This window comes from Eulemur rufifrons, chromosome 7, assembly GCF_041146395.1.
Source record: "Eulemur rufifrons isolate Redbay chromosome 7, OSU_ERuf_1, whole genome shotgun sequence".
Lineage (NCBI taxonomy): Eukaryota > Metazoa > Chordata > Mammalia > Primates > Lemuridae > Eulemur > Eulemur rufifrons.
In genome coordinates, this window is record NC_090989.1 from 236,974,072 (window position 1) to 236,987,503 (window position 13,432).

The following is a 13,432-nucleotide window of genomic DNA, read 5'->3' on the forward strand; positions in this document are numbered from 1 at the left end:
GAGGTTATGGAAGGGCCAAAAGGATGGGGCTTATCTGGCACTTAAAGAACCCTGAGGCTCACATACATACAGTTTATTATACTCCCCTAGTGTCATAAAGATATACATGCACCCCTAGGGCTGCTTTTTACTTTTTCTATGTTTTGATCCTTTTCTCTTGTATTTACCAGTTTAAAAATGCCCTAGATGTTAATTGACAACTTCTAAAAACGTTGAGAATTTACACAGAAAGGGAAAGTGAGTGACTTGCATCAGGCCACAAGGAAGGTCTGATTCCAAGTGTTTGGACAGGAAGCAGTAAGGAAACATACCAATTAAGCTGCTTTGTGGTAGGCATAGAAAGAAGACGGGAGGCTTAGAGAAAAAGTAGGAATCTTGGATTGATTCGTTGAAAATTCCTTGGATTGAGAGCTTGAGAGAGAGAGAGAGAGAGAGAGAGAGGAAGAAAGAAAGATTCTTAAGAGTTTTTCTTGCCTGGATGTCTAGGATGTTAGAAGTTTTATAAACAAGTAGAGGAGTAGTTTGGGGGGCTCCCATGAGAAGCTGAGAAAATAAAGTTTTAGACATACTGAATTCAGTATTGCCTGAAATTAAAGTGGCACTGTTGAAAAAGGAGTTAAAAATTCTAAAGTAGAGCTCAGGAGAGGTCAGAGGTGGACATAAAGAAATGAATATCGGGGACATAGAGTTCATACTTACAGAAATGGATGACATCACTGAGGAAGCTTATCTGGTATAAACAATGTGAAAGTTGAGGACAGAAACTGAGAAAATATCAGTTCAGGGGCAAAAGGGGGATAGTGGTTCTCTGAGCAGCAGCAAAAAGGTCAGAGAGTTGGAGAAACTGTGGAGTGTAGAAGCTCAACTATGCTGGAGAGAAATCTAAGGAGGATCAACGTGTCAGCAAAGTCAAGGGGTCTGGGATTTGGCAATGAAGTCACTATTGACTTTGAAAGCTGTTTTGGTAGAGCAGGGGGGATGGATCTAATTATATCTCAAAAGAATTGGTACAAAGAAGAGAGAGGAATGAAATGATGTTGAGGCCAAAAGGGAGGTGGGTTGGAGAGCATCTCTATGTATAGCTTTTCTTAAGTAGTAGTATAGCTTGTTAGGCTAACAAAAGACAATAGAGAATTGACTTTGTAACTACCAGAGAAACATGGAAAATCTCCAAGTATTTTGGAATGGTCTGATTTATTGTGCAATTATTATAATTTTTCTGCTTAAACCCCTTCATTAGCTTTGGTACTTGATAAACTCCTAAACATGACCTAGCTCCTCGGTGACCTGCTTTCTCCATATTTCTCCAGCCTCACCTCTCACATTCTTTCCTCCACACACAGCTTCTTCACTCTTGTTTTTTAATGCCTCTTGGTGTTTCTTGTGCTGGTGGTTTGCAGCTTTCATGTCTTCTTTCCAATTCCTTGTTAGCTTGGTAAATCTAACTATTTTCTCAGGGTAAACTCAAAATTCTTCTCTATGAATCCTTTTTGGGTGCGCAGGGTTGATATTAACATTTCCTTTCTTTGATCCCCACTGGGCTTGTATTATATTCTTTGTATTTCTATTGCCTAGCTCCATGTTGGGTACATAGACTGTACTCTATAAATGCTGAATGAACAAATAAATGAAGATGGCAAGTCTTCACATTGCACCCATTTTTCATTTAAATAAATGTACAATATCATACACTTGGCCTTCATTCTTGCCATACAATTTTCACTTTTGTGATTTTGTTAAAATACAAATAAGAAAATTTAAAAATATTATTTAAAGTTTTTAAAATAAAAAGCTCCAATTTCATAGTCTGTTGTAATTTTCCATTTCGTTTCTAAATGTTAGAGTGGGCTATTTTTTTCTTTCCTTAAGTTCTTCTTTTGGAGCAATTATCCTTGCTGGCTATAGTATAAAGAAGCAGGGGCGGGCCTCCTTTTTTAATCTAAATGACTAAACTCAAACCAATTAAGGTTTCAGTGCTACAAGAACCAAGGAGGTTTTAATCTCAATTTACATTTGCATTTATGACCGTTGGCTCTCTCGAGGGAGAAAGACGGGGAAAGACGGCCCCTACACCTGGTTTCAGGTTCATTACAATCGGGACGAGTTTAGTATAAAAGGCTTATTTTGTATTAAACACCTTTTTTCAGAGAGGAGGTGGTGGTGGTGAAGATAAAATCCTTAATCAAAATCCCGCCAATCTGCATTGTTCTTTGGGGAATAGGCTTTCAAAAGCCAAGAAACAAAAGAGGATTTGGTTTTCCTATCTCCCTGAAGCCGCAGCAGATTACGAAGCAGCTACCGTGAGAAACCAAAGTATAAATTATCAACAAGAAGAAGGCGTGTGTGTGTGTGTGTGTGTGTGTGAGAGAGAGAGAGAGAGAGAAGCGAGGACGGAGAGAAGGAACACACACGCGCTAAGGCTCCAAGGCCTTTTTAGAGATGTACCTCGTTATGTAATAATTATAATGAAAGGCGCTGCAGCAGCATCAGTGCACTGACCCGCATTCTTCTGACCCTGTTTACCGCCCCAGGCTGAGATACAATGGGGATGGGAGGAGGGGTAAGAAGCCCTGTGCCAGACGGAGGGAAACCAGAACCCGAGCCCAGGGAATTTCTTTCCAAGGCCTGGCGCCAGCCCACGCTCTCCGAGGGGCTGGTCTGGCCCTAAGTATCAGCAAGGGAGCTAGTTTAAAAATGCAGGACCTGGGATCCGATCTCTCAGATCTTTATTCAGTAGGCAGGGAAAAGGGGCTAGAAACAAGCTGGAAATCTGCATTTCCAGTCGGCTCTGGCAATTCTGAGACAGCGACCTGTTGACCCCACGCCGAGAACACCCCACTGAAGCGTGGGCAAGGCGCACTCTAGCGCGGGGATGGGGAGCGCCTGTCGCGGGAACGCGCGCGGGTGCGAGCGCGCCGCTCCCCAGCAACAGCGCATGCGCCTGCTCGCCACCCGGCGAAAAGCGCGCAGCGTGGCGCGCGAGCTCTTCCAATCCGAGCCGGCGTTCTCCGAGTACGTATCCTGGAGCAGCGGGCTGAGGGCTGCCGGAGTCAGGAGGAAAGGGGCGGGCCAGGCTAGGGCCGGGGCGGGGTCGGGGAGGCCAGCGAAAGTCTGGGCAGGTCTGAGGGGAAAGCGGTCTTTTCTCCTCCGGAAGTGGCAGTTGTAAACTTCACCTCCCAGGGGCTGGTCCCCTCCAGTCCCCCTTTGCTATTTGTCCTCCTCTCCCTCCAGGTCCTAGAGTCCGTCGTGTTCCCACAGTTTTTGCTCTTACCCCCGCGGGCTGTCTGGGCCTCATCCTACCCGTGAGAGTAGAAGCTGCCTCTGGGGTCTTGGGTGTGCGGTCTGGACCACGCGAGACCCCTGAGGTAACCGCAGGGTGTGGGGGCTTCGAGGCGAACGGCTTGGGGGGAGGTGTTGAGAGGGCCCTGGGGGGCCCTGAGTTAGTTTGGGGCTGTTCTGGGGCTGTCCGTGTCGCCTGTGAGGCACGCCTCCAGGTCCCTGGGCTGGGTCTCTCCACCCACCTGGAGGAAGATCTCCGTGGAGCATCCTGGCCAGAGATCGCTGCCGCAGTGCCGGAGTACTGGGTAGGGATCAGAGGGCAGGACCCAGAGGATCTGGACTTGGAGCTTAGGTTTACCGCTACGGACTGCGGGGCTCTTTACCTCCGAGAATCAGTCAGCCTCTCTAGGACTAAGACAGGGACGACGTCTTTCTGGTCCCCGCCTTCCTTTTAAAAATGTCAGCCGCACACTAGACCTTATACAAATGTTTGATAAACGAATGAGTGAGTTGTGCTTGACTGTTATCTGCAGCTTCTACTGCTTACCCTCTAGGACTCCGAAAGACTTAGAAAAGGCAGCTGTGAGTCACCTCGAAGCTGTAAATTTTCTGCAGAAGTGGAGTCGACTTTTGAATGTTTTTTATTCTATTATTATATTTATCCTAGGCAAATACATATTTATTCGTTTTATGTCCAACACTTTTGAGTACATTACAAATCGATGTTTTATAGCTCTCATAATTTTGGAGAAAAGAACATACCATTTTGTCACTTGTTTGTTATTTAATGGCTAGTGCCTAGTAGCAACAAAACAATGGTACAGCGGAAATAAACATGGTTTTTCATAAAATGCGGAGGAAACAACGGTACTGCAACCTGCTAAGATGAAAAACGAAGGCAGTAGTCTTAGTCTGGAACTTTCTGCATTAGTCCGGGCTCAGCCATTTATTAACTGTGTGATCTCAAGCAAACCATTCGGTTCCTTGGCTCAAGGGATCCTTTGCCTCAAGCATAGGGTTCCTTATATATCAGAAAAGTCTCTAAAGTCCTATTTAGTTCTAAAATTTTTTAATCGTTTCAGCCCCTTTGCCTTGGTCTTGCTTTGATGAAAGAACCAAATATCTCCTTTAAAGGTCAAATATATATCTCTGCTGATACATACTCTCAACCCAGGTGTGGTCACTGATGAAGAGAGCACTACATCGTGAAAGAGGATAGATCTAGGAGTCAGCCAGATGTGGGTTTGAATTCTAACTCTCTAATTGAATATCATTACACTAGTTACTCAACCCCTGCAAGCCTCAGTTTTCTCATCTGCGTAACATGCACAATAATCTCATAGAATTATTGGGAGGATTAAATGAGATCGGGTATGCTTAGCTCTATATCTGGCACAAAGTAAGTGCTCAGTAATAGTAGTTTCTGTCTTTTCATCCCCCTGCCCCTCCCTTTTCCTCTGATCTGTGCCGACTCATTGAGAGATGAGTACGTTCTGCATGACCAACTGAAGGATTCACATGTGAGGTAGGAAAACTTTGCATCAGCAGTGGCTCTAAAATCTAAAGTAGAATCGCCTTTGTGGCTGATGCTCCCTCTCAGGATGTGCAGATCATTGCTCCCTTGGCCTCAATTACCCTTTTATCTATTTTCTTAAAAAATTCTTATTGAAGAATGATATATGTAACATCCCATCATCTATTTTAGTAGGAATGGTGAGAATAGTCCAACTCCACTACCAAGAGAAGATTAATCTATTAATACATTAACATAAAAAGCTAATTTAGACCTTACCTTTATCCATCACTGCTACAGGATGGCCTGGTTTTGGCCCAAGCCTGAGAAAGTACCATCTGGATTGAGAATCCACTGCAGGTCCGAGCCATCTTTTGTCAAGAAGCCCCCGACTTGTTAGTTTGGATTTGGAGAAGAATGATCGATGTTTGAGAAATCTGCAGCAGGGAGCAGAAGTGCTTCCCTGACTGATGAGTTCTCACATGCTCCCTGCCTGTGATGAGCCATGTCTTGAAGGCCAGTAGCCAGGCACACAGCAAATCTCTGGAGTCAGCTAACTTGGGAGTGAACCCTGATTGCCACTTTCTAGAGATGTGACTTTGGGCAGGTGACTGAATATCTTTAAGCCCCAGTTTCCTCAGGTATAAAGAAGATACATTAACAGTATCTTCCCCTCAGGGTTGGTATCGAGTGAAATGAGATAATCTATAGAAAGTTTTTAGCACAATGTGTGGAGGGGAGATTTCTATCACAGTTGGAATGACGACTGCAGTGAGTGACTTCAGTGTATCAATTTGTTCATAAGTAATGATTAATTGAATATTTTCAAATAGAAAATAATATTTAAAGATTTACACAGTTACTGAAGAAGAGAAGAAGGCTGATGTTGGTTGCATGTCATAAGGAATTTTCAATTACTCATGGTTTGGCCAAATTGTTGTTTATTTTAACTTTGTGGAGTTTCACAGGGAAGTTTCAAGTAAAGCTAGGAGCAAACATTCAGGGGCACTGTAATTCTTTAACTTAGTTTCCTATTCCATTGACATTTTTATTACTGTACTGTAACTCCCTACTTAACTGTCCTCATCACTCTAGTGGAGTGCCTTTTCACTCTAGTGGGAGAAGAGGGAGGAGATTTTACTACACCTTTTTCTGCCATGTTCGGTAGCATGGAAATCCCATCATAGATTAAATTCAGCCACTGACCAAAACAACTTTGGTCTTTTGTTGATTTAGTCCTAAAACACACAGGGGTAGGTCCTTGTTTGTTAGTGTCATCAGGAGCTGATATCAGCAAGGGAGAGGAAGAAAATTAAAAAAAAAAAAAAAAAGAGACTTGACACACATAGGCAGAGTTGGTGTGAGAACCTATTTTCTTATTTTACCTGTCTTTTACTCAACTTCTTTTTTTTTTTAAATCCTGTATGAGCATTTTCAAGTTTCTTATCTATATTAGTTTTGTATTGATGTATAACAAGTTACTACAAACTTAGTGTCTAAAACAGCACACAGTTATTGTCTCATAGTTTCTGTGGGTCAGGAGTCGGGGCAAAGCTTAGCTAGGGTCCTCTGCTCAGGGTCTCACAAGGTTGCAGTCAAGGTGCGGGCTGGGCTGTGTTCTCATAGGGGTTTGTGTAGCATCTGCTTTCCAGTGCATTCAGGTTGTTGGCAGAATTTATTTCATTGCAGCTGTGTGACTGAGGGATCAGCTTCTTAATGGCTGTTGGGTAGAGGCCACCCTCTGGTCCAGCATGATGCCTGTAATTCCCTGCCATGTGGCCCTTTTTATAGGCAATTTACAGATAGTTAGCTTCTTCAAGGCCAGCAGGAGATTGTCATTCAGTCTGCTAAGATAAAGTCTTATATAATATAATCATGGGGGTGGCATGCCATCATCTTTGTCATATTCTTTTCATTATATATCAATGAGCTGGAAATGGATGAAACTCCCTCCTGAGCTATAGAAGATGCTCTCTATAAGACCATTCAGATTTGAAGATGTTAGATGCCAAAATAATGCACCAAAAAAAAAAAAAAGACAATTCTCTTGAAATTAACTTTATTAAAACAACTTTATTAAAATTTAATAAACTCCCCCTTCTTGTACTTTTCTGCCCAATATACAAAAACAAAAACATTATTAAGGCCTAACTATCTGAGATTCTTTTCCTATGAGGTAAATAGAGGTCTGTTTATGCCCGATGTACTACATATGCACGTGTGCATACGTGTGTGTATTTAAACTTTATCACAAAATAGAAACATTTTATGTATATGCTTTTGAGCCTTGGACATTACTCTTAAGTACAGAAAAGTCCATTCCTTCTAGGTTCTAACTCTTACTTCCATTCTGAAGGCAGTTTCTTTGGGGTCTGATTTTTGGGAGCATGGTGGTAAGGTGACAAGGTTTTGGGACTCAGTATCTGAAGAGCTTGATTGAGTCTTTAGTGCCCTCCATTTAATAGCTGACTGGCCTTGGGCAGATCATTCAGCCTCTCTGAATCAGGTGGGTTTCCTTAGGAAATAAGGGTAATAAACCTCAGGTAAGATAACTTACAGTTCAGCTTTATATATCATCAGTGGTCTTGTATAAAGAACTGGGCTTTAATGTCAGATAGTTATGAATTGCTTTCTTGGTCCTATAACTATGTGACTTTTGGCTCTAATATCTGAGTCTTAGTTTTCTCCATTGAAAAATGGGGTAATCCTTATATTGCAGTGTTGTAAGCATCAGAATTCTATATATTAATATAAAATTCCAAGTACAGTGCTTGGCCCTATAGTAGGTGCTCAACAGATTAATGACAGTGCCATTTGTTTGTCTACCACTATTCCCAAGCTTAGTCCTTTAGGTTCCTGAAGACATGGGATTCTCCCCCACTCCCTTTTGACTTGGCCAAAATTCCATCCTCTTTGCCTTAGGTCAAACTGTTCAATCAGCCACATGAATCACTGACTGCTGCTGTACAGATCCTCTGGTGTCTATTTGTAGGAGCCTTGGGTCAGTTCTCAGCACTGAAATTGAGTCCTTTTTCTTTTAGTGATCTCTCTGTGGCTTATTCATTGAGAGCAGAGACAGAACAGTTTGACACTTTTTTTTTTTTTTTGATCTGGTTATCCCCGTACAGCTATAACCTCATTAAACAATTCTCTTGTATGTCTTTCCCCCAGACCAAATCACTCCAAGTACCACTTACTCCCTTCCCTATCAGGGATCATTATATTTTTCAGAGAGTTCTGTGTTCAGTAATATAAACTCATGGTGGCTGGGCACTGTATATGTGCTATATATATTACTTAAATCTTAAATATATGAGATTGACACAGTTATCTCCTTTTTATTATTGAGGAAAATAGGCTCAAAGAGTTTAAGTGACTTGCTCAAAGCCGCATACTTGTAAGATACTTACTAGAATCCTAATTCAGATCTTTCTGAGTCCAAAGCTCATGGTCTTAGGATACTGGACTTCTACTGGGGATATCAAGAGGCATTTATGGGATATTTATATTTGTGTCTATTTGGATTTAATGAATTATTATTTCCCCATTTAAAATGTTTACCCAGACATTCCTTAACACTGTGGTAAAGTAACTTTAAATTGTTGACTTTATATAATTTGGAATATCTCCCATAGAAGCGGGTTCCAGAAAGTAGGCCAGAGTAAGTGACAAATACCCTTCTCTTTCATTCTTCCTCTTTGATCCCTTGGGAGGAGGCCTTTGAAAATTATCACGGGTTCTTTTGTTTGGTAGTATCTTGGTCTCTTTGAATGTAACATTGCATTAAAAATGTCTCATTTATGAAAAAGGCTTCGGGGACCAAAAAGTGTCCCTGGACTTCATTTTCTTTCAAACTGAATTCTATACACTGGAGATAGCCACTAAATATTTCTTTTCCAAGTTCAACAGTAGTTTGTCACTACTTTATTATGATACTTTTTCTTTTCACTTGAGAAATTAAAATAATCTAATAGTTCATTACTTTGTCCTTCTAAGAAGGAACATCTTTTTAAAATTTTGTTTCCAATTGTTTTAAATTTTTTTATTATTACTAAAAAAATTTTTTTTAGAGATGGGGGGTCTCACTATGTTGCCCGGCGTGGCCTCAAACTCTTGGGCTCAAGTGATCCACCCACCTCTGCCTCCTGAGAGGTTGGGACTACAGGTGCACCACTGTGCTCAGCTTCCAATCCTTTTGTAAAGAAATGTAGTAAAATATAGCTTTTTAGAGTATCAGCATTCCATGTTTATTATTCAATAATTTAAAAAATACATGCTGGGCATGGTAGCTCATGCCTATAATCCCAGCTACTTGGGAGGCTGAGGCAGGAGGATCCCTTGAATACAGGACTTCGAGGCTGCAGTGAGCTATGATTATGTCACTGCACTCCAGCCTGGGTAACCAAGTGAAATCTCGTCTCAAAATAATAATAATAATGATAATAATAATGGCCAAAGAACAGAAGAAAAACCTCCCATACTTTCAGGATTCAAATATATAACCACTGTTGTATTGTTTACTATTTTAACAGACTTAAGTCCATCTCACCTGTAAGCCATAGACATCTTGGACAATTTTAATCATCAATAAGGAAGTGTATCATTAAGAAACAGTAGAGTATTTTGAAAGTGTTGGAAGATTTACCATGAGTTTAAATACTTCAAGTAATGCCAATGGTGATACTCAAAGGTAAGCCTCTAGTCTCTTCTCTTAGTTGAAGAATGCTTTTGGTTGCAAGGAACAGAGAGAATTGGTGGAGCTAATTGTAAGAATTCTCATGCGATGATAAAGGAAGTAGAAATTTCATGGGACGGAAGGAGCAGGAATGAAGCCTCATAAGAATTGGAACTGGATCTACAGACTTTGTGGGGATCTTTGTGCTCCATTGTTAACTTGGAGCACAAAAGTCCATGTATCTGAACTTTCTTCTGTTGCTAGACACCTGCTTGTTTTTTCCCACTCCTCAGTCTTTTCCTTATATTTCTGCTTATTTTCATATCTGTTTTGTTTTCCATGACCTCTATGGCTCTAAATTCCTCTTTTATTTTCTTCATTACTCACCTCTAATTTGTGGCTTCTGTTTAAGCATTCTTTTAGTTTTAGCTCCTGTTGCTAACTGCCCCCCCCCCTTCTCAGACAGGGTCTTGCTCTGTGAGGCTAGACTAGAGTGCAGTGGTATCATCATGGCTCCCTGCAACTTCAAACTTCTGGGCTCAATCGGTCCTCCTGCCTTGGCCTCCCGTGTAGCTGGGACCACAGGTGTGGGCCACCATGCCCAGCTAATTTTTCTATTTTTTTGTAGAGACAGGGTCTTGCTCTTGCTCAGGCTGGTCTTGAACTCCTGGCTTCAAGCCATCCTCTGGCTTGGGCCTCCCAAAGTGCTAGGATTACAGATGTGAGCCACTGTGCTGCTACAGGGCTTTAACTGCTCTTTGCTCTATTATTAGGTATTGCTCCACTTCCATTCCAAGGAGCACCTAATTGCTATTGTTCATCTTTTTTATATAATTGATTTCTGCTTTTGGGTGGGGTCCTTGCTTTTAGTTTGCTCTCCTCTGGTGGGTGGGCAGAGTCCATAATATAAAACTGGATCACTTAGGAGAATGCAACTCTCCAAAGTGTGGTTTACAAAGAAATAAGTACAGAAATTGAAAGTAGATGTTTAGAAACTTTTATAGTAATTTAACAGAGTAATATTCTGTCTTCTGAATCTAAAAATAAAACATTTGGGGTTGTATTCTGTCTGCATTTTAAATTTCTTTTAAAATAATCTATTAAATATATTTTATAAAATCATCATGGGGCTGGGGTGGGAATAGTCCTTCCTCATATTTAGTTGGAGAAGGTCTGATCTAGACTGACTTTTCAGTATGTGTGGGTGAGACAGTACCATGACTAACATGTACTTTATCTATAAATAGAATTTGCTATATTATGTTTTCCACCTATCTTTAGAAACTACCTTAAATCTTTTCTAGAGCAAGATAGGGCATAGATAAAATATAAACTTTATTCTTTGCTAAAATTTCATTTTGCAGAGGACTTTCTCTTTTTTCAAATGTTGCAAGGGGCAAGAGTGAGACTTCAGTTTTTCTCTGCCATCACCTTGAGGATTATGGTTCAAAAACTGCTGAATAGAGGATCTTCAAGTTTCCTTCTTGCTCTGATAATTTTTTTTTTTTCCTTTAGGGATGAAGTCTTGCTATGTTATTAGGCTGGAGTGCAATGGTTATTCACAGGTGTGATCATGGCACTCTGTAGCCTTGAACTACTGGGCTCAAATGATCCTCCTGCCTCAGCCTCCCAAGTAGCTGTGACTACAGGTGTACACCACCACACCCAACTGTAGTCTGCCATTTTAAAGCATGAATCTGTATTTTTTATTTATGCTTTTGCTTTTTGTGATATGTATTACATTTGCAGTATGTAAAATATATTATTTAAAAAGAAAAAAAGAATGAGGTCTCTTCCTAAATTACCCACCTTGTGATGTGATCAGTTTAAGTACCAATCCTGAACAATGTAGTGGTTTCTTAGTGGACACTGGTTTGTTATTAGTAACATATCACTTTGCATTTCTACCTAACTTTTACAATGAATATCTTTTACTAGATTGTAAATTTCTTTAAGTCAAGGACCATATCGTATTCTCTATGTTTTTTTAAAAATATATTATCAGAAATATCAAAAATGCTGTGAACCATGCTTCATGAGAACTATATTTTATTATGATCGTATTTTATAGGTTGAAGAATGCCTCATCGGATGTAAAACAAATGCTGAAAAATGAAACAGACTTGGATATTACTTCTGATCTCAGAAAGAAACTCCATCGGGCTAAGAAAGAAAAATTAGAAATAACAACTAAGCACAATGCTGAGGTAGAATTTATTTTCCTCTCAAATAATGTTAAAAGTTGAGTTTGATTTTCTTTAGATTTATTTCCTATTACAAACTCCATGTTTCACCTTTATCACTATACCATTCTTACTTTTAAAAAGGAAATTATAATAAATAAAACATGATTTTTATGCAGTGTAATTGTATAAGAGTGGTAAAGTAGAACTTTAATGAATTATATTTATTTGTATGTTAGATTTTTTTAATTAATAGGTTCAACTTGATCAAAATATTAATTGATTAACTTAATGACTAAAGGATTTGTAAGTTATACACTTTTGAAATCATAATGTAGGTTCCTTTATGGTCTCAATCATGAAATAATCTCTTAAATAAATAGATTTGAATATAGAATTTTTAATCATAGTGCAAACCATAAATTTTCTTAGTTTCTTTTTCTTTTATTATGTCATTATATCTTTTATTAGTATATGTATATGTAAATATATTTCATATGTATATGTATATATTCCAAGGACAGTAGTTTTCTTTCCTTTCTAAGATAATTCATGAATTATGTGTTTATATCTCTTCTGTCTATTGTGTCCTTTTTCTTTTTTTCTCTATTTAAATCTTATTCATTCTTTTTTTTTTGTTTTTTTGAGACAGAGTCTCGCTTTGTTGCCCAGGCTAGAGTGAGTGCCATGGCGTCATTCTAGCTCACAGCAACCTCAAACTCCTGGGCTTAAGCGATCCTACCGCCTCAGCCTCCCGAGTAGCTGGGACTACAGGCATGCGCCACCATGCCCGGCTAATTTTTTCTATATATATTTTAGTTGGCCAGATAATTTCTTTCTATTTTTAGTAGAGACGGGGTCTCGCTCTTGCTCAGACTGGTCTCGAACTCCTGATCTTGAGGGATCCACCCACCTCGGCCTCCCAGAGTGCTAGGATTACAGACGTGAGCCACCGCGCCTGGCCAAAAATTTTATTCATTCTTAAAGCTCAGGTTACTCAGCCTGGTACAGTGGGAAGAATATCAAGTATACAAAGCTCAACTTATTCCTGGCCCTTCCATTTACAAGATATATGTTCTTGGGCTAGTTATTATATTTATCATGTACATCATTTGTTTTTCATTGTGACATGCTGGTCCTAAAGGGTTATTGCGATAATTAAGTGAAACAAAGTTTGTAAAGTGCTTGTGGTGTAATTTATTGACTGTTGGAGTCCCTTTTTTGCTAAGTTCTGAAGTTCTCCTGTTGAGAAACCTCGTAAAGTCTAAGTGAAACCAATTATTCCTTTCTTTGTTCTTCCACAACATGTTGCTCTTACAGATATTTAGAACTAAAACATTTACTTCATGCAACTGTTTTTGAGTGTACAATTCAGTGTCATTAGTTACATTCATAGTGTTGTGTAACCATCAGCAATATCTATTTCCAAAATATTTTATCATCCCAAACAGAAACTGTGTACCCATTAACTCCATATGCTTTTCTTCCCCAGCCCCTAGTAACCTCTACTTTTTGTCTTATGAATTTGTACATTCTAGATAGATACCTTGTATAAGTGGAACCACACAATATTTGCCTTTTTTTGATCTGGCTTGTTTCACTTAGCATAGTGTTTTCAAGGTTCATCCATGATATAGCATGTATTAAAATGGATCGTTTTGTTTCACCTGATAGAAGTATTTATCCCTTGGGAATTAAGATTTCTTTTAAAAAATCAGAGCCCAAGTTGTAAAGCTTGGGAGGGAAATCTCAGTGAGTGGGTTAGGTGATGATAAGATTACC

General features: G+C 39.7%; 1 protein-coding gene across 2 annotated transcripts in view; it reads left to right on the forward strand.

Moving 5' to 3' along the window:
- Window positions 1-3,105: 3,105 nt before the first annotated feature.
- CCDC171 (coiled-coil domain containing 171) overlaps window positions 3,106-13,432 on the forward strand; it is a 303,473-nt gene continuing 293,146 nt past the window's right edge. The window contains exons 1-3 of one of the 2 annotated variants that reach the window (XM_069474218.1): window positions 3,106-3,365; window positions 9,325-9,482; window positions 11,539-11,674. In XM_069474218.1, the coding sequence (XP_069330319.1) occupies window positions 9,439-9,482; window positions 11,539-11,674 (180 nt within the window). In that variant the 5' untranslated portion in view covers window positions 3,106-3,365; window positions 9,325-9,438. Of the gene's footprint in view, window positions 3,366-9,324; window positions 9,483-11,538; window positions 11,675-13,432 lie in introns of those variants that run through there. The other variant, XM_069474217.1, reaches the window with a different exon arrangement.